We start from the raw sequence: 24558 nt of genomic DNA, 5'->3' as shown, positions 1-24558 counted from the left end.
GCCGCCGCGGGGCCCGACGCCCGCCTCTCCACGCCCTTCCTTTGGCCCGGCTCAAAGCTGCCACAAAATAGCTCCCTCTTTCAAAGCCTGAGGGGAACTGCAGGTGAGCACATGTGCAGAGGATTTACTTCCATCCATCACACACCACAACCGATTCAAACTTTTAATAATAAGAATGAAAAAAAGGACACAAGGCACCACAATCTGGGGGTTCCTGAACATTTTCTGGGTCAATAAACTTACATTATGATCTTATTTGTTCTGTACACATGAAGCGATACAAAATTCTGAAGTGGAAAGTCCAAAAACACGCAGTGAACCTCAACGTAACGAACTCGGAGGCTCAGTCTTCGTCAGACAGCTGCAGGTCTTCGACCACGTCTTCCTCTCCCTCCGCCAGTTTTATCAGAGCAGCAGAGGACAGCGGCTGGGGAGCCGTGGAGGCTTCTTCATCCTCATCATCATCGGCTGGAATATAAATTAAGACATGTCCTTTAAAATCTCAACCCTGATACACAAAACCATCAATAACAGAAGGTAGGAGCTACATGGTGTGAGTTTGTATTGTTCAGTATTGCATTAAGAGTCATCTTAAGTCCCTTTATAAACTGTATTTTATTATTTTAATGTAAGGGTGGCCCGATCATCATTTCTCATCTCTGACTTAATCTATGCAAGTTAATACTGTTATTTGTTTTCATTATTCTGTATTTTGAGTTCATTAATCTGACTAACAAAAATGAAGACTTTTTTGATGTTTTCTCTTTTCCCAAATTCATGTTCGTCACTACTCTGACGATAATTTTGCACATTTTCTTCTGTTTTTGACCCACTAGATGAAATTCATTTGAAGATCAGATGGAGATAACCTCAGTAAGGATTACTCAGGAAATAAACTAACCAACCAGCCTCCAGGCTCCTCTATTAACCACATTGTGTTAGCAGAGTTTTGATGTTCTTGGTTCTTTTGTGACCTCCCCAATGAGAAACTAAGGGACTCTTGGAGTAATTTTGGTAGAGCAACACTCATCAGAGGCTCATTGTTTCATTATTTGTGGTTAGTGGCTTTCACTGTGGTTTCTGGAGTTATAAAACCTCAAAAACAACCTTCCAAGCCCTTCAAACAGTTACTTTGTTTGCAACCTTTTTTGAATTTTCTATACATCAGAGCATGAGGCGTCACTTTTTGATGAGCTCCAGTCTGCTTCATGATGTCAGACAGGTTTGTTTTAAGTTGTTTCTATAGATTTAGCAGTAATTATCTTCAGGCTGTGGTGAGTGAAATTTAAAACTCACTGTCCAAAAATGGTGATTAGCAACTATATTTAACAACGGAAACATTTATATTTCCGCATATGTTCAGGTTGATTTGAACCGCGATGTTCCGCTCAAACATCATCCTCATTTGGAAACCACAATTAGTGTTTTCTCAACTTTGTCTAATATTGAAAGTTGCTGATCAGGAAACATGCAAGTATGACAGATGAAAACTGAATAAATCTGTCCTTCACACTTATGTTTAACGCATAATGACATGAATAAAATCTTAAATTACACATAGAATTATTTTTGATTAAATGCAACAACATCCATGAGAATACAACAACATTTTAGTAATGTTTAATTTTTTTTTTTTAACAAACTAAGATTCCTAGTTTTTTTAATTAAAAGGATTCAGGGATCACAAACTGATCAGATTAGAATAATCCAGCACAGATTTGTCACAATCTAAGGTGATCCTAGCTACAGAAAAGCTGTGATGAGCGTCTTTATTAGTCGACTGTCATCCCTAATCGGTTAATGATACCAACTTCCTGTCTTACTTCAAAATAAAAGCACCACCCTCCATATCAATGCTGAAAAACAGCAGCTGACCCTTACTTACTTCACCTGACTGGCATTTTGGCAGCAGCTTATCAGATATTCAGGAGACAGATTTCGTTTTGCGAAAAATATATATATTTTTTAAAATTGCATCTTTAGATGTTGTTGGACAACAAATGAAAACTGGCAAATAGCTCACAAAAACTATTATGTTTGTAACAGCAGTAAATGAAACTGTCAGACAGTGCTGTGTCATTTCATTCCTGAGACTTTCTCCCACTGATGTATATCAAAGCTATGGTGCCTCAGAAATGCTTTGCTAACGCCTGCTAGTATTGACACACCAATTATCCACACGCTCATTCCCTTTAATCTATTATTTTAGCAAGTTAGCATTTTCCTAGAACTCCAGCTCTAATTGGTTAGAGTGTAAATGAGGTTCACAGCAGCTCTTTACCCTGTAAAGTTTAAGTGTTAGAAAGGTTTTAAATAGCTTTAATAGCAATATAAAGCAGTGAAATAGATTTATTCTACTTGACTTTTTTCTTAAAACCTTATTCAGTTTTAATACTGAAAATGAAGCTCAGATTTGTTTCTCATTTTATATCGTTTCTGTATTTGATACATTTAAAAGACAGATTTTCCTGTCAACTGTAAGGCCTGTCTCACAAGGCCTGTATCTTAATCAGGATTTAAGATACAGGTTCCAAAAATGAATTAAAAGATTAAAAAGCTCACATTTTTGCTGAATTATTACTAGAGGTGTGCTGATCGATTGGCCACCGATCATGATCGGCCGATTTCCATGAAAAAGTGTATGATCGGTGATCGCCGGTCACGGTCTCTTGTTGCCGATCACCTGTATCTCATTCGCAACCTGCATGTGCAGCTCATCTCCTCTTTCCTTCACAGTAAGTCCTAAGCGATGTGGAGTGGAACTATAACGCTCTGAGAGCGAACGGGGTAGTTTGCATGTTGCGGTGGAAATTTACCTCGGGGGTGAAGCACGTCATAATGCGTCAACACAACGTATCGAATGTGACATTTAAAAAACAAGCATTTGACGGAGTTTGTCTACATCGAGGCTCAACGCAGGAAAAAAGGACTTCCGGACCAGAGCGCCCAGTGAAGCAGCGCACAACTACCAACACTCAGCCGAATTAGCATCATGTCCGGAAAGCTAAACAAACAACCTGAAAAATAATTTAAGTCTTTGAGCTGGTGGTGTAAGATGCTGGTTCTGCTCTCGTTGTTGAACTGCCGCTACTGGCAGTAATATTTCACAGACGTGGCGCCGTTTCTGCTCCACCTGCAGTGACCTCTCACACCGAACCTCTGCTTAAAGCTGCAGCACCTAACTTGAAAAAAGGAAAGATTTTAGATATATATTAAAACTTTCGCTGTCCTAACACAAGACAGATAATCTCTGAAAAAATAATAGGTCTCCTCTGCCTCCTCCTGTGTTCTGCAGAATTACTCCGCTTGGTCAGAAACAACCAATCAGAACCAGCATTAATCAGCTGGCCAGGCTCTCAGGAGGGATTGTTTATTTTGATGCAGACTGCGTTTGACTTCGAATGAATGTTTCCTTTTTTACTTGACATTATTTGATATAGGCAGATTTATTTGACTCATGTATAATTTATGGTACTGAGAGCCTTACTATTAAATATTATGTAACTGATTGCAGGTTTTTCAGTCCTTTTGACTGAATAGCTGCTGTATTGTGCCTGCAAGTATTTTGCATGTTTTATGCCTAAATTAGGTGAATTTATTGCCAGATTTTTATTTTTATTTTGTCAGATCACGTAGCAGCATTTATACCTAAAGCAAAAAATTAACAGTCAATCCAGGCGATCGGCAGAGATCGGCCTCATTGGTGTTCGGTATCGCCAGCAGAAAACTTGGTTGGAGCATCCCTAATTATTACATTAGTATTAATGTGTACTTTTTTTTTTTCTTTTTTTTCTCCGAAGAGTTTTTGCGGCGCTAGTGGCTCGTATTTTTTCCACAGTGCTAACCCCCTGCGCCACCACAGCACGCCCCATTAATGTGTACTTAAGTACATTTATTTTCATTGGTATTTAGTTCATTTCTAAAGATCAAACCCTCCTTTTGAAGAAGAATTTAAAAATAAACTCATGTTTCATTGCAGAGTAATCTCAAACCTAGAGAGTGGCCTTTAATTTAATTTCCATACGTTAGTTAAATTGGGAAAAGATGAACTTGCTAAGAAATCTTGTTTTGTAGGTGAAGATAATGTCAGAACCGTTTCTGTTCTACTGTCACAAATGTGAATATGTGTAGTTTGTTCAAGTGTACTGAGAATTAGAAAACAAAAAACACTCCATGTGGGGTTTGGGTAAAGTCCCTCATGCTCAGTATAAGGCATGGTGGAGGATCACTGATGCTGTGGGCCCGTTTCTTCTCCAAATGCCCGGGAATTACCTTTAGAGATCCCAGTGGCACCATTGAGATTTTTAAATTACCAACCTAAATAAAGATCTGGTAGAGTCATCATGGAGTTTTCCAGTAAAATATTGATGCAAAATTGGCCAAATCAGCAGAGAAAAATCTCAGTTCTGGATCAAGTGTCATCTTGATGGATTAAATGGGGAATAGTAGGAAATGATACAGTCAAGCGGAGGACCAGTAACTGTGGATATTTGCCTAAAATGAACAAAAATCCTTTATTTTACACATTTATACTTGAAAGTTTAATCAAATTACTGAAATTACCATCAAATAACCAAAATAAAACCTTTATTTTTTTCGACACTGATACTATAACTGACCTGAGTCTTCCTCCTCCGACCCTTCCTCGTCGCTCCCGTCTGACAGGTCCTCATCTTCGTCTGATTCTTGGTTGCTCTTCTTACCTGCGAGAAAATAAGAGGCAGAAAAAGAAAACATCAAAGTGCGCTGATTTTTGTCTCGCGTTTCTTCCCTCAGATGCTCCTAAAGCTTGCACCGCCGCATCGCTGACGTCTGAGGACTTTGGAGACGCGGATATGTGGGCCAGGTATCAGAGGCAGCTGGAAGTGTCTATTTCCTCCTGAGATGGAGCTGAGAGTCGATTACAGGCGCCGCTGCCGCTGCTGCACAAACACCCATGACAGTTTACTACCGGCAATTTCAGACATCTCCTGCTCACGGCCTAAATATAGCAAATGAAGATAGCAGACAGGTTCCAGAGCTACAATCAGGACGGCAGTGTGTGTGTGTGAAGTTTGGAGTTCTTCTGAACTTGTCCTCAGAGGAGATTGTGTGTGTAGGTGTGTGGGGGTGCACGTGTGTGTGTTGTCTTGCCAAAGGGACAGAGCGGGGTCCACTGGCTTTGAAGTTGGAGACGTGATGAGAGGCTGACGGCGTGATGGAGAGAGAAGCAGCGCTGCTTCCTCTGCGTGGAGCTCCACACACACACACACACACACACACGCAGAGAGATAAACAACGACTACTGAAGCATCAGGTAGTGCTCTGCTCCCGTCTGAATTAGAGACAACAAACGTGCGCTCACTCTTTGAGGCTCACACGCCGCACGCAGATTTCCGCAGCGCTGCCTCAGAGCTTTGCCCCCAGATGACCTGGATGACTTATAACCGCCACTGAATCATCAGTGCTCGCTCCTCTCCCTCCCCCCGCCGCTTCTCGCCAGACCCGGCCTGGACGGCGGAGTGGCGGCCGTGCGTTCAGAGGGAGCCGCCACCTCTGGCTGTTCCAGCAGGCTGCTTTGAATTAGAACCCCCTCCCTGCTGGGATGCAAGCCTGTACTTCCTGTTAGAGGGGAATTTCAGCTCATGCGTGTGCGTGAGCTCGCCAGCAGCGGCCCATCCGTTTGTGGGGGCTCTCCCTACAATGAAGTCCAGATGCATTTCAAAAAAAAAAAAAGGAGAGAGAAAAAAAAAAGGAAAATTAAACCCTGCCACAACCTCCTCCTTTCCTCCAGAGGGATTTTTCTGGTTGGAGCACGTCCGAGCGCTATGCTAGGCTGTGGGAGAGAGGCTCCAGCTGCATGTGACCCACCGACGACCCCGTGCGCTCAGATCGTACGGGGAGTTAAAAGGATGAGCCGGCTCCTGGTGGAGAGGCAGCGGACCAAAGCGCCTGATAAAGCAGAGGTTTTAATTTCCACAGGAACAGCCTGGGAGGACGTGCTTAGTAAACGGCGACACACGTGATCTGGACCATGGAACAAAATCTCAAGGCAGAGCAATCAGAGGCAGCCTCATCAACCTTTTAACTTTGCTTTCCAGCCTGGTGTGACAAAACACTGCCCCCTAGAGGCTGAGATCGGTACTCCCCCCGTCAGAGCAAGACGTGGTGAGGCTTGTTCTGCATCGAGTTTTCAAAGTGGGACTTTCCTTACTTTTGATTTTGAGTCCTGTGTCGCTGTCGTCTGAGTCGCTGTCGGACTGAAACAGACCCTTGAATTCCTTCTTGTCCTCCGCCTTCCTCTCTTGGATCTTCCTGCGTTTGATCTCTGGCAGGTCCAGATCCTCCATCTTTACAAGACAACACATAAAAGACGATGGTGTTAACAAGGATATTGCTTCCAGTAAAGGGGCTCCGCCATTCAGCGTGACTGGTTTATGATTAATGCACAAGAGCAATTGTTGTGGGTAACAGTGAGGTTGATAGCAGAGACGAGCCAGAAGCCATTCATGATGACTGAGGCTGATGTGGGTGGGGCTTTTAACGGGATAATTACCCTCTCTTTGCCAGAGATCTCCAGCTGGATCTCCTTCTCCCTCAGCTTCTTCCACTGGCTGTAGTACCTGGAGAGGGGAGTCCCCTCCTGCTGGGTCTGCTTCTCCCAGGCCGCCTGACACAGAGCACACACATGGCGGACATATTGAGGCGTGGACGGGCACCAACAGAGGAAAACTACACAGAGCCTCGCAGAGACTTTCTAAAGCTGTCAGCAGGTTCACTTAAGCCCTAAAATCCTCTTAAAATACATCGCCTTGAACTTTTTTGCATTTTTTTTTATTCATTCCCGTTTGAGTTTGATTCTCTGTAGAACTACTTTTCTCTTAAGTTACAGCTAATTTATTCTTTTTTTTCTACCAAGAGTTGCTCTAATATCCTGCCCATATTACGCTGTCAAAATAAGAATTGTTCTTTTTCCGCCACATCTGATATTTTACACAGAGGCTGAAGTAGCTTATTTCTAGTTTCATCTGCATGTTCTTCTAGAATCTAGAAGTCTAGATCATGGATCTGAAGTCTTTAACATCCCAAAAGACATTTTCCCCCTCAGTCCGGTTGAATAAATCTTATTTAGAGCAGCAAATGGCACATGAAAAACACAAAGAAATCGTAGAAATTTTCATGGATATTTACTGTGAAGACATTTGTTATTTTTCAGTAACTACCGTTTTATTATTTCTGTTTTCAGGTTTTAAAATATTTAAGAGGAACTTTTTCATGGATTGCTGATTGGGTATATTATGTTTTAAAAAAGCACAATTTTAAACCTGAGGACAATAACAGCAGATCTAAAAAATATTACTGGTATTGTTTATTTAATAATGTCATTTTTATTATGAAAACATATTATTTTATTTAAAAAAACAAACAAAAAACCAAAAAACAAATTGAAAATCTTAAAATCTGCATTTGTTATGCAGTTCAGTCATTTTTTTGATAATGGGACAAAACATATTAATGAAGATAATCATGTAAATACATCAGATTATAGCCAAGTAGCTAATTTTAGACATATCTATTTTCAAAACATGAGTTGGTTCTTAGTTCATGGTTTGTGCAAAACTGCAAACAAAACAAGTCATTTCGGGGCGTGCTGCGGTGGCGCAGGGGGTTAGCACGCCCCACGTTTGGAGGCCTTAGTCCTCGACGTGGACGTCGCGGGTTCGACTCCCGGTCCCGACGACCTTTGCCGCATGTCTTCCCCCTCTCCTCACCCTCTTTCCTGTCTACCTACTGTAGAAAAAATACGAGCCACTAGCGCCGCAAAAACTCTTCGGAGAAAAAAAAAAACAAGTCATTTCACGACACTGTCATATCGCTCCTTTCTAAATCAATCCTACGTACTAATGAGACTTTTAAAGGCAGTTGGACACAGCATCTTATTTAGGTGCATGAGAGTAAAGGTGAGCGATATGGACTTTTATCGCAGCATTTTGTGGTACTATTGAGACAGTAGTAAAAGTGATAAGAACTTGTTACTTTTTTTTTTAGGTAACTGCATGGCTGTGACTGCATGACAGTAATCATAGCCCCACAAATACTGCTACTAAAAAGCATACCGACCTGTAATATGCTTATTTTAGACACCAGTCATATAAGAGTGATTTTTATTACTACACTACATAGTAACTGCATTTAATCATATTTTAAAATGTATTGATACTCTCACTAAACAGTGGAGAACAGAGTAATAATAATTGAGACAATGCAGAACAATTTGGGGGATATTAAAAATAATTAATTGGACTTTATTGTGACAAGAAACTTATCACAATAAATGACAAAGATACGGTAAATCCCAACCCATATGGGAGTAAAATAGAGTAAAAAATAAAAATGCATCCAGTTGTTTATATTTGTATAAAACCTGGAAAAACATTTTTCATTCCCTTTCCCCTCAACAATTACATAGTGCTTTGTGTTAGTGGTGGTAAGTGGTGTGAATACATTTGCGAGGCACGGTCTGAGTTTTAAAAGCATCTTCACCCCCCAGAAGAAACAGAAGACCGACAGCAGAGGGATGAAAGGAGAGATCTTCTCCATCTCTTAAAGGTCTGCGTGGATGATATTGATTAGAACCAATCACATTATCCGACCGACAAACCCAATAGAGCGAGCAGACTGCAGTTTGGTTCAGCCTTAACACATTTATCACAATCCATGGCTATTAAACATGAGCGACACTGACATACATTGGGTTTTGATACACAAACTAAACTATTTTCACAAAGTCCAGCGAGAACCCTGGATGGAAGCAGGGCATAATTAATTAGGCTCGCTCTCAGTTTGGGTGACATGTTAGTAAGCAGGGGGCCTGGCGCCCAGCGGGGGGCCGTGGCCTTTTCCACGGCGGCAGCAGTGGGGCTGTCCCCTCTCCTCCGCCAGTAGTGACACCTCCACTGCTGCCATGATGCCGGGGAGTCCACGCCATCGCGACAGCCTCCGCTGAGCTGAGATCCGAGGCGACAGGCGCTGGCACGGACACACACACGCACACACACACTCTTCCCCACAGCTAGGAACATCTACTCTTTGTTGCAATTCTCCTAAATATCAATGTGGCATCAACTCGAAGCCAAGTCACGTAAAAACATTCATGTATGAATTGATTTGTAATATAAAGCCATAAAACGCATACAAACCAACTGATGCTCATTAATGCAGCCATGCTGCTACCTTAAAAGCCTTTAAGAGCTTTGAAATAACCGCAGGATGATTTCTCAGTTTAAAAAGCAAACTTTCCTGCATTAGCAGCCGCGATGCTCCTGCACCTCCTTCCTAAACTACAGCACCACCCAGAGGAAAAATCTAACTTAACCATCTGTCTAAACCAGTTTAGACAATTGTTATATTCTAGTTATACAAAACAAATTTAAATCTATCATTTTAGAGGACTTCAGTTTTATCAGTAACTACTACTACTAACAGATTTTGTTGCAAATTAAAGCCTTTTACGATTGTTAGTGATTTTATTTTATTTTTTTTTAAAAAGCCATTTGTGGAAGTCTGTTGAAACATGAACACCTCTCAGGGCTATAAAAGTAAAACCACAGAGCTACTGACGCAGATCATATATGGTCAACAGCTCAGAGCCTTAAAACAACAAACGTGGTACGGAGATAATGAGGGACAGTGATCAAACCATTAAATCAGCAGCAACATTTCAACATGCAGTAACGTAGGCTCTAATGTGAGTCAGTCTGTGCGCCGTTTGAACCTCAAAAGTAACATGTCATAGCCCAGTACTTAGTTCAAAGTCCGTTAAATGTGACAAATGGTTAAACCGAGGTGGCAAGCGGCTGATGAGAGATGAACTACTGAGGCACGCCGCAGCAGAATATGCTGAAATTACAAAGCATTATTTTTATCAGTAGATCAAACCAAAAATTGCAAAACTCATTACAGATGCAGATGGATAAAAACTTGAGCTGTAAAGTGACTAGCATCACTCTGCAGATGTACCCAACCAAGTTTTACAAGACATGAAAACTTTTTAGGAAAAAGACGTGAAGAACTGAGGCTTCGTCTGCACAAAACCAACGGCATTCAGTCATTTACACATCAGTCACTTTGGCTTAGACGTTCCTCACACTTCAGACACAGCTGTAAGAGTGACACAATAACAAGACATTACAACAGTCACAGGTTTCTAGCAAGAAGTAACAATTAAAAGCCTCGAAGAAGGTCAAGAGTGAAAGAAGTACATGCCCTGGGGTTCCTGGGGATTACCTGAACCATAGCAGCAGGTACAAGTTAATTTGAGAAAAATAACACTTGTATCACTGGCTGGCTGTGCATTTAAGAGTTCATTTAAGATTCTTTTATTTGTTTTTAAAAGTTTACATGAACTTGACCCATTTTACCTCTGAATTGCTTAACAAAAATTCTCCAGCTCAGGTCAGCTCTGTACAGCACTTTGTCACAGCTATTGTTGTTTTAAAGTGCTTTATAAGTGAAGAAGTAGTACTGTTTGAAGTAGCATTCATTTCAGAGGTCAACGTTTCCAACATCAAGTAATTCTTACAATAATTCCTCATAAAAACATTGTGTAGCCTCACAGATACACTGTATTTAGCTAAGCCAGTGGAGGGACCCTCAGCTGCTTCCTCCTAATTTAACGGGTCACGTTTTGGAAGCTGGCTGGCCGTTACTGATGATTTTAGATCAAAACAATGCGGAAAACTGGAAAATGGAGGCAGGCTAATCAATCAGATGGCAAATAAGTTGTGTCAATCTTATTGATTTCTTTATTATTATTGACTTTGGCTGAGCAAACACTGCCAATAACAAGGAGGTGTGTCTGTGCTCAGTTCAGACATAAAAGGGACAGCCTATGTGACCTTACAGTCTCATTTCAATGCAACATCTATATGCAGGGCGTCCAGGCAGCATCTGTGTACTGTTCGATTGGAAATATGCAATCAATCAGGTGGAGTTTGGTGAGCAATGAGCTGCTTGGCAGGACGTCTCAGAGCAGAAATATCTGTGATCATGAAACGTCTCCACCACCTATAGAGTCATAGAAGGAAAAACGAGCTGCTCTGAAAATACCTTTTGACCCACAAAAAAACCCCCAGAAAAATTCTGATTCAGAAAAAAAGCAAACAAGGGAAACAATCATATTGGAACATCTGCCACCGACTGCCCTGATTTAGAAAAAATGTTAATTTTCATCAGCAACAGAAAACAAAACATGTTGCAAAATTTTTATTATTAAGAGGCATAATCTTTAAACAGATTAACAGACACCAAACTAACCTACTGCCAGGGCTGCCTGGTTATGGTAACATTTATTCTGATTAATATTGATTTAATTATTATTTAAAACTGATCAGTAAGAGAGATTGGAGAAAAAATTGTTTGCTCTCAGCAATATCTTTTTGTTGAACCTTCCCTTCAAATGATTGATATTTAAATGTATATGTATATCACAAACAAACAAAACAATCTTATGAAAATTAAGTGCAAACTTGAAAAGAAAGTTCACAAACTAAGTTTTATGTATATGCCAAAACAAGTAACTTAATGTTAACCACAACTAAACACATTTGTTTACATTTTAGTGCAGCTACTCAAAGATCCTATTTATGCATCTCCCTTCCAACTTATTTCACAAAATGCAACAATTTTATGCACAGAAGTTCACAATATGAAAGACGTAAAAGTCAGAAGACAGTTAAAAAATAAAAACATACTAGTAAAGTGGCATATTAGAAGCTAATGTTAGTCATCTGAATGTGTTATGTTAAAATTATTTAGATCTGAAGAAGCAGTTGACCATTATTTAACATTAGCATGTTGGCGAGTGATGGGCTGTTTGTTAATTTTAGAACAAGAACTGCTATAGACACAAAAGCAGAACTAGTAATGCCTGTTGGGTACTAAAAGAATTTAAAAGATCACAATCAGATGCTCTGTCTGTGGAACTCAGTTTTAGTTTCTGTTACTTTTCTTTTTCCAACACGCCTTTCAAAAACTTCTTTTATTTCTGCTACTATGTGGGCTATTCTTTAACAGGTGTCTCTGTTTCAGTTCTGCTGGTTTTTTATTTTGCGTTCATCCTACGTGCTCCTATCATATGTTGCTTTAGTAAGAGTTTGGAGCCAAAATTGACTTTGGACAATGAATCAGAATCCTAAACGCCACGGTTGTTTGTGACCTTTAGAGAAAACAACAATGACATGATTTGCTGGTATTTTCATTAAATGTAATTTTTCCTACTTGAGCAGGATTTTTTGGTTTGATAGATAATGCTGACTTCACACATCCAAAAAAATATTCTAAAGCACATTATGCTCAATTGAATGTGATATTTATAGATTATTGGGACTGAACTGGTCAAATTTCTTTCCTAAAATGCCTCACAACAAAAGCAGAGGGTGACTGAGACATCAAACAAATGTCTCATTGGATGAATGAGAGCCATTCGTCTGAGTGCGATTTAACCTCAGATAACCTTTTATTTTCTACATGAATATGACAATTGATGTGACAGTTTTAACATCAACTTTCTAAAACGTGTTGCACTAAAATGTTTTAGTATTTTCTATCTTACTTGTATACCTGAAGCTTGTCTACCTTAGTTAAAAATTTTAAGCTCTGCAAAACTTTAACTACTTCGGTACAAAATACAATTTTAAGAAAATAAATCCTCTTCCTCCTACACCTCCTGCTGTACTCACCACGGCGGCAGAATCAGCCACTCCGAAGGCGGCCTTCTGTCTCCGTCCTGTGATATAGCTGCTGTTTTCCTGTATCTTCTCCAACAGCTGCCGCATCGGCTTGGAGTAATTGGCCACTTTGCATTCCTTCAGGAAAGCTTTCAGCTGCAGGGACATGGAGGAGATGCATGAGGGAAGAAAAAAAAAAAGGAACCAGCAGAAGAGATGATCCCGTCTACTGATGAGCCGCATTCAGGCAGAGAGTTTGTGATTGTTTCCCCTGAGGGAAGCAGATTTAGCCTTCGTGAATCTTACATACAGAACATAAACCGCTGTTGCGTTCTGCATCACTGCTTCTATGCTAAACTGAATGTGTTTAATTGTTGCCCTGTGGATCAGTGAGGTATAGCTGTGCAGATAAATATCGATAAATGGGTTTCAGATCTTGATTACCTGAACAATGGTGGGCAGGGCGAGCTCAGGGAAGCCAATAGAGTAGGCCTGAGTGTGAAAGTACTCAAGCATCAAGTCATACAGCTGGTCAATCAGCCCATCCTGGAATTACAGAAGAAAAGATATTATATTTGTGCATAAAATCCAAAGTCTCAATGGCTTTCCAAGGGTATTTTATAATTTACCTAGAAGCTTCTCTAATGCAAATGAACATAGCTGGCAGTCAATCAGTATTTTTATTAAATTTCAAGCCTTTACAAAACAAATTACAAAAGATAATATTTAGCAGTTCATAATATGCCATTATTGGCATACTGGTGTATAGATTATTAACATTAGTGTCTATGCTAGTAAAAGCATATTGATAGTGAATGTTCACAATCCAACATTTGTATATTTACTGACATTAACTCTCAAGAGAATGTTAGTATTTTAGCCAATAACAGCTAACTGCTAGTAGAGTAGTAAATAGATAATGCCAATCTTAATGTTAGCATTTAGATAAAAATAATCAATTTGAACATAGATAATATTTGCTATTGATAGCCATTGTGTTCATGTTAGAAGCTAAAGTAAAGGCAGACTGAACATGAACTGGTAAATGTGAACAGTTTGTGAAGCAGACTGACCATTAGCAGCATATAAGCTGCTGCTAACAGTTGTAGAAAAACTTAAAGTTATCCAATTACTCAGATGGTCTGTCTGCCGTTACTTTAGCTTCTGATGTTCAACTTGCTTGCACTCTATTTCTTAAACCCTTTTTTTTTCCTTTTTTCATCTTGATGCTATGTAAAGAAATCTTCAATAGGTGTGATTATTTAAGTTCTTCAGCAGTTTTCTGCAACATTTTTAGACTCTGCCACTCAATCTGCTTTAATTATACACCGACAGATTTTCGACAAGTTTTGCTCCTCTAACATTTCTACTACTTTTAACTTTTGAACAAATGTTTCTTCGTCATCTCAGCTCCTTCAGCACATCTGCTTACAATAGTTAAGAACAACAGTAAATGTTCTACTTATTATGACTTATAAAAGTCTTATGAAGACTTTTATAAGTCTTACTTATAAAAGTCTGATGCATTTGAATTAGTATGACATGACATTAAGCTAGTGATACTAGGATTTTTAACCATACAATCCAATGTGACTGCTGCCCAGACATTTAATTTGTTTGAAGCCATAGATTGAGGCGTTATAGTAATAAATTCGTTGATTGGTATTGAGAGCAAAAATCTACAAAATAAGCAAATGCTAACAACTAAACATAAATCAATTTTCTTTGAATGGATTTTTCACTAGGAATGTAATTTCAGTAGTTATGGCTTCTAGTCTCGAGTGTTATAGACGTCTGTTTTTGCTATTAAAAAGGTAAGCCACAGATTTTTCTACAAACCTCATACACAGAATACAGAAGAACAGGAAACAACCTGAATTAAAAGAAGGACATTCACTTTCAAAAGTAGCAACTATAAACTGATCCAACGCTGTAAATTAACATTACTTTCTCATAGCATAAGGCTAAAAAGATTAACAAAAACATTAATGTACGAGATTATTTATTTTACTAATTTTGTACATTTCTGTTTATTATTTCCTCAAAACCCAAAGATTTTAGAAGGCCCGCATACAATGTGTAATACAAATAAATTATTATTAGTCTTGTCGTGGAAATACAATAAAAAACCCTTCAAGCCTGCATGATCTAATATGTTCTAAAGTTTTAGGCAGATCATTTCGGTTTGTTGTGAGTTTATGTGGCGGCAGCTAAGGTGACAGCAGTACAAACAGTCCTTGCGAGCAGAGAGCGTGGGGGATAATCTCAGAGAGCCGTGCCGCAATCCTCTTTGCTGCCGCGCTCAGCTTGGCAACCCGGGGACAGTTTTAGAGCCCTGACGAGGGGCTGTCAGCGCTGCCCTCAATCCCCTCCTGAACACACCCCGGGCTGTGCGAACTACTCCTCTGATCAGCTGTTTCTTCTCAGAAGCAACTAGAAATAAACACCCTCTCCTCTTACCTTGTAGGCCTTCTCCATTAGGTTGACCTTGTTCAGCTTAAGGATCACTGCAAAGTTGATCGGTTTCTTGCTCATTCGACCCGGTTTCTTGTTGAAATCAACTTGCTGGAAGATCTAAAAACAGGAGGCATGATTACAAAATACATCTGCAGAGAGAAGAATGATGCAAGCACCAAGAGCAAACATTAAATATGCTTCACAAGTTCATTTTATTTTTAAATAGTTGTTTCAGACTATGAATGAGAAGATTAGAGACATGTTATAACATTATCCAATCAAGAAACCCAGAGGAAGTTCACGCAAATTTCATCCAATGGTCTACAACTGTCTTAAATCTCAGCATTATACTGATAATCTACTTTACTATAATGTAATGCAGGGACAAAACAAAAGCTGTGTTAATTATTTAATTACTACATGACAAACTTTCCAATAGGTAGTTTTAACGTATTAAACAGAATACTGATAAAACCCTGTACAGTCACCAACCATGCTTTAAGAAAGTCTGTGTTTTCTAAATGGATATGCAATTGTAATGTACGGATATTTCCCAAGTTGTGGAGGCTTAAAATGAAGTTCAAGTATATTTTTGACTTTATACCTTATAGTACACTCTGTGCTCATACAACTACAAGAGTCTGAATGCAGAGTGAATTGTGTGTTTGGGTTGCAGTCTCAAATCAGGCTCTAGTGATTGCATGTTGATTTCATTGGAATTACTCTGTCTTAAAACAATTATGTGCAACTATGCAAATTCAAACATCATTAAATTGTTTACATATCTATATTATTAATCTAGATTTCAGTTATTTTATTCTAAAAAATATAAAGGGTTAATTATAATTGATATACTTCCAGCAATAATATCGCAATTAAAATTCTCCCGAAGTTGTATGGTCCTATTACTGGCCTATGCCTTGATGCATAAATAGGGATAATCTTGTATTTCATTCACTTTTCTGTTGGATTTAAACCTACAGTGTTAGTCTAAGAACCTGCAACACGGTTTTCTCCTTAATGTGTTCTAGTCTTCAGGAAACATGAAGACTGTTATTTATTATTTGTCGCTCAAACCACAAAGAAAACTAGAAATCAGTGTCAACTTGGAAAAGACTGATTGGTGCATTTCGAATATTGTATTGATATAAAATGTAAAGACAGAAAGTGTAATCTATACACTTTTTGAATCCATCAGAGTGTGCGACACACACCAAAGGCATTTTATTAGCTGTATGTGGACTACTATAACAATAACCAGGCGACACGAGTTACTCAAAAGCGCCGGTGCTGTAGAGGCAATGCTTTTTTCTTAGTTTGCAAAAGTACATTGAAGCTAACGTGTGGGCTATTTGTCTACGAGCTTTAGCTTCCACATCTGCCCACAGTGTGCAAGTGAATTTCTGTTTTTTGAGAAACAAGCTATTTCTGACTCCCAGTGAGAGAGTGTATGTGTGTGTGTGTGTGTGTGTGTGTGCGTGTGTGTGTGTGGTCGTTAATACTCTCTGCGTGCGCAGCAGTGCAACGCTCCTGGCCGGTGCAGTCTGTACAAACATAGGATGTGGTGGCGGTCTGCGGGGGAGCCAGGGGGAAGTGGGAAGGCATGGGCCAACCCTGGTGCGATTCTACACACACACACACACACACACGCAGCTACAGAAGCAGGAAGCTCCAAATCATACACCCCCCTCGGAGATACGAGAACACACACAGGCACAGGGGCACGGGAGGAAAAGGGGGAGTGCTTGTGCTGCTCTAATTAAAACTGCAGCAGCACACCTCAGCCTGCCTTTAACAAGAAGGGAACAGTGAGGGAGGAAAAAGAAACAACAAAAAACAAAAAAAAGAGAAACACAGGAAGTGTTGTGCGTCACAAATAAACACAGCTTGCTGCGGGGGGTTGCGAGGGGCCTTTGAGGGTGCGTTGGAGGGGGGGAATTGGGCCATAGGCAGAGGATGTGGTCTGCACAGCGCGTTAGGACCAGAGTGTGAACCATAACCGTGCCTGTGTCGCTTCGGTCAAACTGCTGGATGCACACAAACACGCATACGTAGAGCCAGCAGTGACCACTCCCTGGTGGGCCGAGCCTGTTGTTGTCGCCAGCGTGCTGCTCCCATCCAGAAAAACCACAACAAAGACTCGCTATGTGTGCAAACACTTTGCAAACTTTCAGACACAAGGCGAACCAGCGCATGTGAGCACGTGATTAACACCTGACCCAGAGAAAAAGCTGTCGGTTGGTGACCCCTGATTGGTCTGATAACAAAAGGTGCCTCGAGCGCAGCTCTGCTCCTCGACATGTTTCCTCCTGAGCTCCTTCGGTTGTAGCCGTTGAGACCAAGATGCACTTCACATGTCACTGATGTTTTTCCACAGCCAACCACCGACGGAACATTTCATCACATTTACCTTTTCACTGTTTCCACTTGAGACAGAAACAAGCGACGCACTATTGTTGGTTCAAGATCATTTACACCCTCTGAGGTGCTCACACTGGGTCCTGATGGTGAAAACCTGATTTCACAGTGCTGGAAGCAGACTTTCACTCTGAGGTTTGGATGGTGATTCCTGGGTTTGGGGGGCTTACCTCGAGAAGAAAAGGCAGAACAGGCACAAAAGTGTTGGTGCTGCTAGAAAGCAAGGTGAGTGCTCTGCAGCAGTGCATCCTCAGAGGGTAATATCTGGACGTCGGCACCAGTCTGAAAGCAGAAAGAGCGGTCAGTGTCGCCACCTGCTGTTGGAAAAATGTGTAACAGGATGGATTCACCAGAATACTTAAATAATCAATAACTAATTTAGACATTTGGGTTGTAATCCCTGTATTTGGAGAGCTGAAACATAAAATAAACAACTTCAATCTGCCTCATATCCATTTTTATCCAATTTCAAAGCTTAAAAGTCCCTCTGGGGAAGTCAAAGCTTTGATGTTACTACTTTGCTAGTGCTGATATTTTTCTTAAATCAGAAAAGTTTAAAAGTTAAAATATTTACGCAAGAACACAAGGTAATGCCACTGAGCATTTTGCATTCTAAATCAGATTTCTTCTTTATTCTCCTTTTTGGAAGTCAAAAATCTTTATTTACCATTTGTCAATGAATTTAACCTCCATCAGAAAAACTAAATCAAAGTAGAACAAACGTGAATCTCAAGGTTTTTAAATCAGATCCAAGTAAGTAAGTACTACAATGTTAGCTGGTCTAGTTAGTTTATTTAAATGTTTACAGCACAATCCAAATGTGTGTTTTAAAAAAAAACTATATCCAGCAATGCATGCAAGCAATGTATTTTATTGAATCATTTTAAGACCTCTAACTTCTGATTTTTTATGTCTTTTGTCTGGGTATTGATGCTGTGCAACATTCATGCACAGATTCCACACAAATATGTTTATTGCCTTCTGCCAGAAACCACTACAGAAAATAAGCAGAAAGGATGCCACCTAAAGCTCTGCCCACCAAAGCAATGCATTCTAATGATGGACCAAGAAAAATGGAAATAACTTGGTGGCAAACGCCACCTAGTGTTGAAAAGTGAAATTTCAGATGAGGGAAGTTGTAAAATTGTATTAGATTGAAATTTTGTAAAAACTTACTTTTGTCTTGCATTTTATTTTTTAACTAAAGGATGTATAGCTTTTTTAAAAAACATCAATGCAGGAACCACTTTAATCCAGTGATTTCCATACTTACATAACCAGTGATGCATGCTTTAATTCACGCTGAATTTAAATCTTTTGAAATGTTTACAAGAAAACAAACTCTAATAAACCCTACTAACCAAGCACCAAGTATGGTTTATTTTCTTGTCCTCTGTAAAAACAATGTATTACATTGTCTTATCAAAAATTTAATATGCCAAAACCTGTAGAGAACCACAAACTCAGAATGTGTCAAAGTGCTTTGTGTGTATAACTAAGTTCTCTAAGTTTTGAAAAATTTAACATTTTTCACAAATGTTATGTCTAAAAAGATCAAATGTCTTCACAGAGTACTCTGAAGCTCTTTAGAATATTAATGGTAAACTTATAAAATATTGATATTATGAGAGAGTATGATTAAAGAATTAACATTTTGTAGGCTAGCTTCGTAAAATATTTTAAGAAGCTAGCCTATGACAACAGGTTAAAAACTGAACATTACTCAGAAAATTACATTATTCTGAGTAATACTGAAAGTAAAATTATTCAAACAAAGTAACATAAGAGCAGGGACACAGCAGTTAACATTTCACTGTATAGTAAACATTACAATGAAACAAGATTTGAGTGATTCCTTTGATTATAACCTTTTGGATTATCCAACACATACTCAAAGCTGAATACTCACTTGATGGTGCCAAGTATGACTTGGCAGAGAGGGTAGATGAGTGGTTGGAGAACGTCACTGGGATACAAGGTGCTGAGGACCCGACACCACAGATACAGACAGTGAATAAACTGCCAGTTATACACCGCCTGATGGGCCTCCTAAAATAAATAAATAAATAAGTAAATACAACCAATGCCATACATGTACACAGAAAGGATTTGTGCATTTTTTTTTACTGCATTTGCTGTGGTAAAAAAAAAGGGCAGGCTGAAATGTTTTGTTTGTTTTTTACTTGCCTGTTAGAAACTAAAAATCAGATAATTTCCCAATCAATGAATGCAATACTTAAAGGCTACACTGACAATCTTCAGTGTGGAAGGTATTACTGAGTGCTGGAGAATTAAGTTTAGAAGATCAAAAGGTCTAACAAGCTATTTAAAAGAAAACTATTTTGTATGCAGGCATGTACTGCAGGTTGGTCATTCAGTCTACTACCTTAAAACAAGAAGATAAACAGGGCGATTGGATGATGGTAGGGGAAGCGCAGAGGAACATATTTAATAACAGTTTTGAGCTTTATTCGTTGTATGATCTGATCAATTCCTTTTTGCTCCCTTGCCAATATCTATAATATTGACAAGAGAATAATATTGATATTATTCTATTTATATTATTAGAATATAAATAATATATATGTTATTCTGAACTTTATAATATTTCAGATAAAACCTGTTTTAATATCACTTAAATGTTTTAAAACGATATTCTATCAACAAAACCTGGTCTGGTAGGAAAATATAACAGCCCCCCATGTCTTTTATAATATATTTCACAAAATGCGGTTAGAAATATATTGTATCTTATAATATTTGTAGAAACAAGCAAACAGATATAGCTGCACCTCTAAGATCGCAACAATTACAAAAACATAAATGGTGAAAATGATGAGGAACAGTTAAAAGTAATGTGATGTCTTTCACAAATGTTTAAAATAAATCTTTATTTCTTTGAGAAAGTGGGGCTTGAACCAACCAACCTTCTTCTTCATGGTCATGGCGTTTCTGAGGTGAATGGCCAGCTGTCGGATGTAGATGAAGGCCTGCTGATAGGCGGCATGAGTGTCCAAGGCGTACATCTCTGTCAGAGTTCTTTGCATGAAGTTAATCATGGGAAGCGCATTGGGAGATGTGAACTTGCAGTTTTGCACGTAGGAAATGTACATTTGCTGCAAAGAGGAAGAAAACTAACATGAAAAGAAGAAGTTTCTGCAGAAAATGACCTAAAACTCAATCCTGGCAAGGTGGGAAATGTGGATTTATTGGTATAACAAAAGCTTGAGTCAACTTCTGTTGCTTACCTTTAAAATTATATTCAGATACGCCTCCTGTTTGTGTCTGCAGATCTTGTTGAGGGCCAGAAAGGAAAGAACCCGACTCGTTTCCTCCCCTGTGCTCCACTGCTTTAGAAGTTGCTGTAGACCAAACACAACTGGTTAAAAACTGACCATGAGCCACTCTTTACTGTAACGAATCCGAGTTAAAGCTCAACCTTCAACAGATGCCGACACTGTTTGGGCAGACACAGGTAATACGGTACAAGCTGGTTGACGTGCTTCAGGACAGCAGTGATGACGGTGGTTTCTGTCAGGCAGGATAACAACTGCAGTCGGAGGAATGGGAAAGAAAACCAACAATTAGCAGGATGATAGAAAACGTATTCTCTGTTTTACTCTGCATTCAACCATATCAACCAAACCTGAACTACTCCACCCAGATACATCTTGATGTCACTCAGATTCCGCTGCCATCTTGGACTAGATGAAGGAAGCACCAATCTGAAAACAAAACAGGAATCAATCCAGGAATCAGAGCAATCTTTGTAAAGCTAAACAATAAGTAGTGAGATCTGCAGATGTTTGGGTAACTTTATACTTCTTCTGATCTTTGTTGGGCTTCACGTTGAGCAGCTTCTGCAGCGCCAGGTGAAGCTCTCTGATACAGAGCAGGATCAACGCATTGAACACTGCAGGGATGAAAGAAGGAAATGTCAGATATTTGCATGGACTGCTTAGAATTATTTTAAGTCAGCAAAACGAAAAATAAATTGTCTAATTTCATAACACTTTCCTAGACAACCTAACCACTCAAAGTCCTTCGCATGAGAGCCACATTCACCCAATTCCACTTGCTAATTGGGTGCACATTCAGACGCCGAGCCGCAGATCAGTAGGCAATTTGGGGCCAACATGTGACGGGAAAACTGGAATCGAACTCACAACAGTTCAACTGCAAGTCAAATCACAACCCTGTATGTTCCTTATTCCTATGTTTGTTATGCTAAAGGAAACTGCATCCATTAAAACCTGCATGCACAAACACGTAGTTTATCAGTATTAGTCCTAAAGATGGTGTTATAACCTATGATCTGGCTCTGATCCATTCTTTTCTTGAATTTGCAAAGTGTAAGCAAATGTAAAGTCACTCCTGTTGAATTCTGGACATCTTCTTTCAGGAGTTTGATCATACCAAGAAAGTCATCGTGAGCGATACTTTTTCCCTCAGAGATGCATGGAAACTCAGTGGCACAAGCCGTCACCACTCTCTAGCAAAACAGCCATCTTTTAAAATGTTACTTTTCATAATTTTCTAATATGATAATATAAGAAGCCACAAAAAATTATGCAGAACAGAAATGCTGTGAACAGAAACCAACATGATTTAATATGTGGAGATAGAATCCCTCTGTTGTTACAAGCACAGGCTGCATTCGCTAGGTGAGAACCTACCTGAACTGTCAGCCACCTTGTAGCGACACTGAACCCCTCCTTCCCCCTTCGTCGTGGCAACGGCAGCCTTAAAGGCCTGTGTGACCTCTCTGAAGAGGCGAGGAGTGGGCTCTTTCCTCAAAGCAGCTCTCCACGCTTCAATCATTTTGTCTGTGACTTTGATGGACTCCGCTGCCTTTTTGGTCTTCTTTGAAGCTGTATCTTCTTCATCGTCATCCTCCTCAGAGGCAGCTTCCTACATGGAAAACATGAAAGTCTCAACATCTTTAATTTCACACGATTCTTACAGATACGCACAAACCACAGGCCGGCTAACCTCCAGTTCAGATGGTACTTTGTGGTACTTATTTCCATCCTCCTCCTCTTCGGAGCTGTCCGTGTCATCAAAATTGAGCAGCGATTGGTCGTTCTCCTCCAGAAACTTGTAGAACTCCGGGTCTTTGTTCTTTAACCGGGACAGCTGCTCCTTATGCTCGGAGGCTTTACCCTTCTTTTCATTTCTGCTCCTAACATGATACAGAAACAGATCTACATTGGAGAGGTTTGTTCACAGCAATGATGTGCAGCACCTTAAGAAAGTATTGATATCCCTTGGACCTTTTTACATTTTGTCATAATTCATTATTGTGGTGTCATCTGACCAAAGCATCTGTGTTGCTGTGTTGTCTATGATTGCAGCCAGCTGCTAATGTAGCTTCTACAGGTTTCGTTTGAAAATGGCTTTCTTCCTGCCTTACTATTAGTTGGGACATTCTTACGGATCACATAAGTAACAGTTGTCCTATGAATAGATTCTTATTCCATGTATTAATTAATGAACTCCTGAAGACACCAGGATTAGATTTTATGTAGTAATATCAGAGTAAAGTGGGTTGTAAATGAAGTCTGCAAATGTAATTATAAAACGTTTTCAGACTACATTTGTAATCACTTTAAAACTCAGGGGTCAAACTCCAGTCCTGGAGAGCCACTGCCCTGCAACTTTTAGATGTGCCTCTGCTGCACCACACCTGAATAGAATAATTAGGTCATTAGCAGGACTCTGGAAAACTGATCTACACAAGAAGGAGGTAATTAGGTCATTTCATTCCAATGTTTTGTACCTGTGGCACATCTAAAAACTGCAGGACGCCGACCCTAGAGGACTGGAGTTTGACACCCCTGTTTTAAAACCATTATTACTTCTCCACGACAATATTGCACTGTCACATGGATACAATAAAACAGACTAATATTTGTGTTTACAACAATACTCACATCGGAGGCTCTGCTTTCTTCTTTTTCTTCTGTTTTGGAGTCTCTTCTTCAGATTCATCTTCCTCTGGAGAATCAAATGCTGAGACCAGGAATTCGTCCACACTGAGGTCTTCTAATTTCCTGGAGCAGATATAAGGTTAATAAACTTGAGTCAGAAACTCTCACACGTGCGTGAACAAGACATGCAGTGTAAAGCAACGAGAAATATGTTAGGAGGTTTGAATGTCTATTTGATAATTAGCCAAATGTATGTGCTAAAACTGTTGTAAATAACATCAGATATAAAGTGTGCTAGCATGTCCGCCCTAAGCTAACTGCGTGGATGGCTAAAATATAACCAAACTGAATTAAATTCGTCCTAATAAACTCCCCAGTGATTTAAAACTATTTAACCTTTAAATTACAACAGGAGCCGAAAGATGAACAGTTTAATTTACGAGTCGCAATAAATAAACCTCTAACAAACCTTTTCTGTTTCGCTGCCATGCTGGATTAAAAAAACGTGACGCCGGTGTGACTCAGAACTGCAGTACCCATAGTCCTCCGGTGCTCGGGGAATGGAAGCGCTCCCTAACATTGAGCCGCTGGGTGAATTGGATAGAAGTGGGGACGAAGCGGAGCTGAGTGACTTTTCCTCTTGAAATGATGTTGAAAGCATTTTCGGTGGTGAGAGGGGAATTATTCCGGCCTGGATGTGGTGCATACCGCAACCTTTACACCATTTGCCAAAACAAACAATGAGCTTTCCTATTTTTTATTGTATTGAAATCTATCTGATATTAGATAAGTAAGTATTATTAGACTGATCGGGGAAGCAGTTAACAGGGGACATGCTATAAATGCAACTGCCTGAAATTAATTGGATTCTTTGTGAAAGTACCAACAAATTTATGGTGGTGGTTGACCCGCTGCCTTAATGGCTACGCTAATTAATTCACTTTGTTCAGGACTTAACACATATTTTCATATTTTGGCAACCAAACAACTCTGTTGTGAAATATCAAAGTAGTCAAGTGGGAGTCCTCCGATCTCCCCAAGCAGGA

At 39.6% G+C, this 24558-nt stretch overlaps 1 protein-coding gene across 1 annotated transcript; it reads right to left on the bottom strand.

Moving 5' to 3' along the window:
* Window positions 1-149: 149 nt before the first annotated feature.
* On the bottom strand, window positions 150-24088 carry noc2l (NOC2 like nucleolar associated transcriptional repressor). The gene is made up of 18 exons (XM_023331723.1): window positions 23982-24088; window positions 23516-23635; window positions 22575-22764; window positions 22259-22493; window positions 21405-21495; window positions 21229-21307; window positions 21022-21132; window positions 20831-20944; window positions 20510-20698; window positions 19492-19631; window positions 17753-17864; window positions 15168-15281; window positions 13152-13253; window positions 12720-12863; window positions 6536-6649; window positions 6194-6329; window positions 4620-4703; window positions 150-468 (listed from the first exon to the last, which is right to left on the bottom strand). Exons 1-18 carry the CDS (start codon window positions 23999-24001, stop codon window positions 344-346), a joined length of 2220 nt encoding a protein of 739 aa, XP_023187491.1. The 5' UTR covers window positions 24002-24088; the 3' UTR covers window positions 150-343.
* Window positions 24089-24558: the final 470 nt, after the last annotated feature.

Source organism: Xiphophorus maculatus, chromosome 1, assembly GCF_002775205.1.
Source record: "Xiphophorus maculatus strain JP 163 A chromosome 1, X_maculatus-5.0-male, whole genome shotgun sequence".
Taxonomy (NCBI): domain Eukaryota; kingdom Metazoa; phylum Chordata; class Actinopteri; order Cyprinodontiformes; family Poeciliidae; genus Xiphophorus; species Xiphophorus maculatus.
Note: the sequence above shows the minus strand (reverse complement) of the source record. Positions and strands in the feature narration are given on the sequence as shown.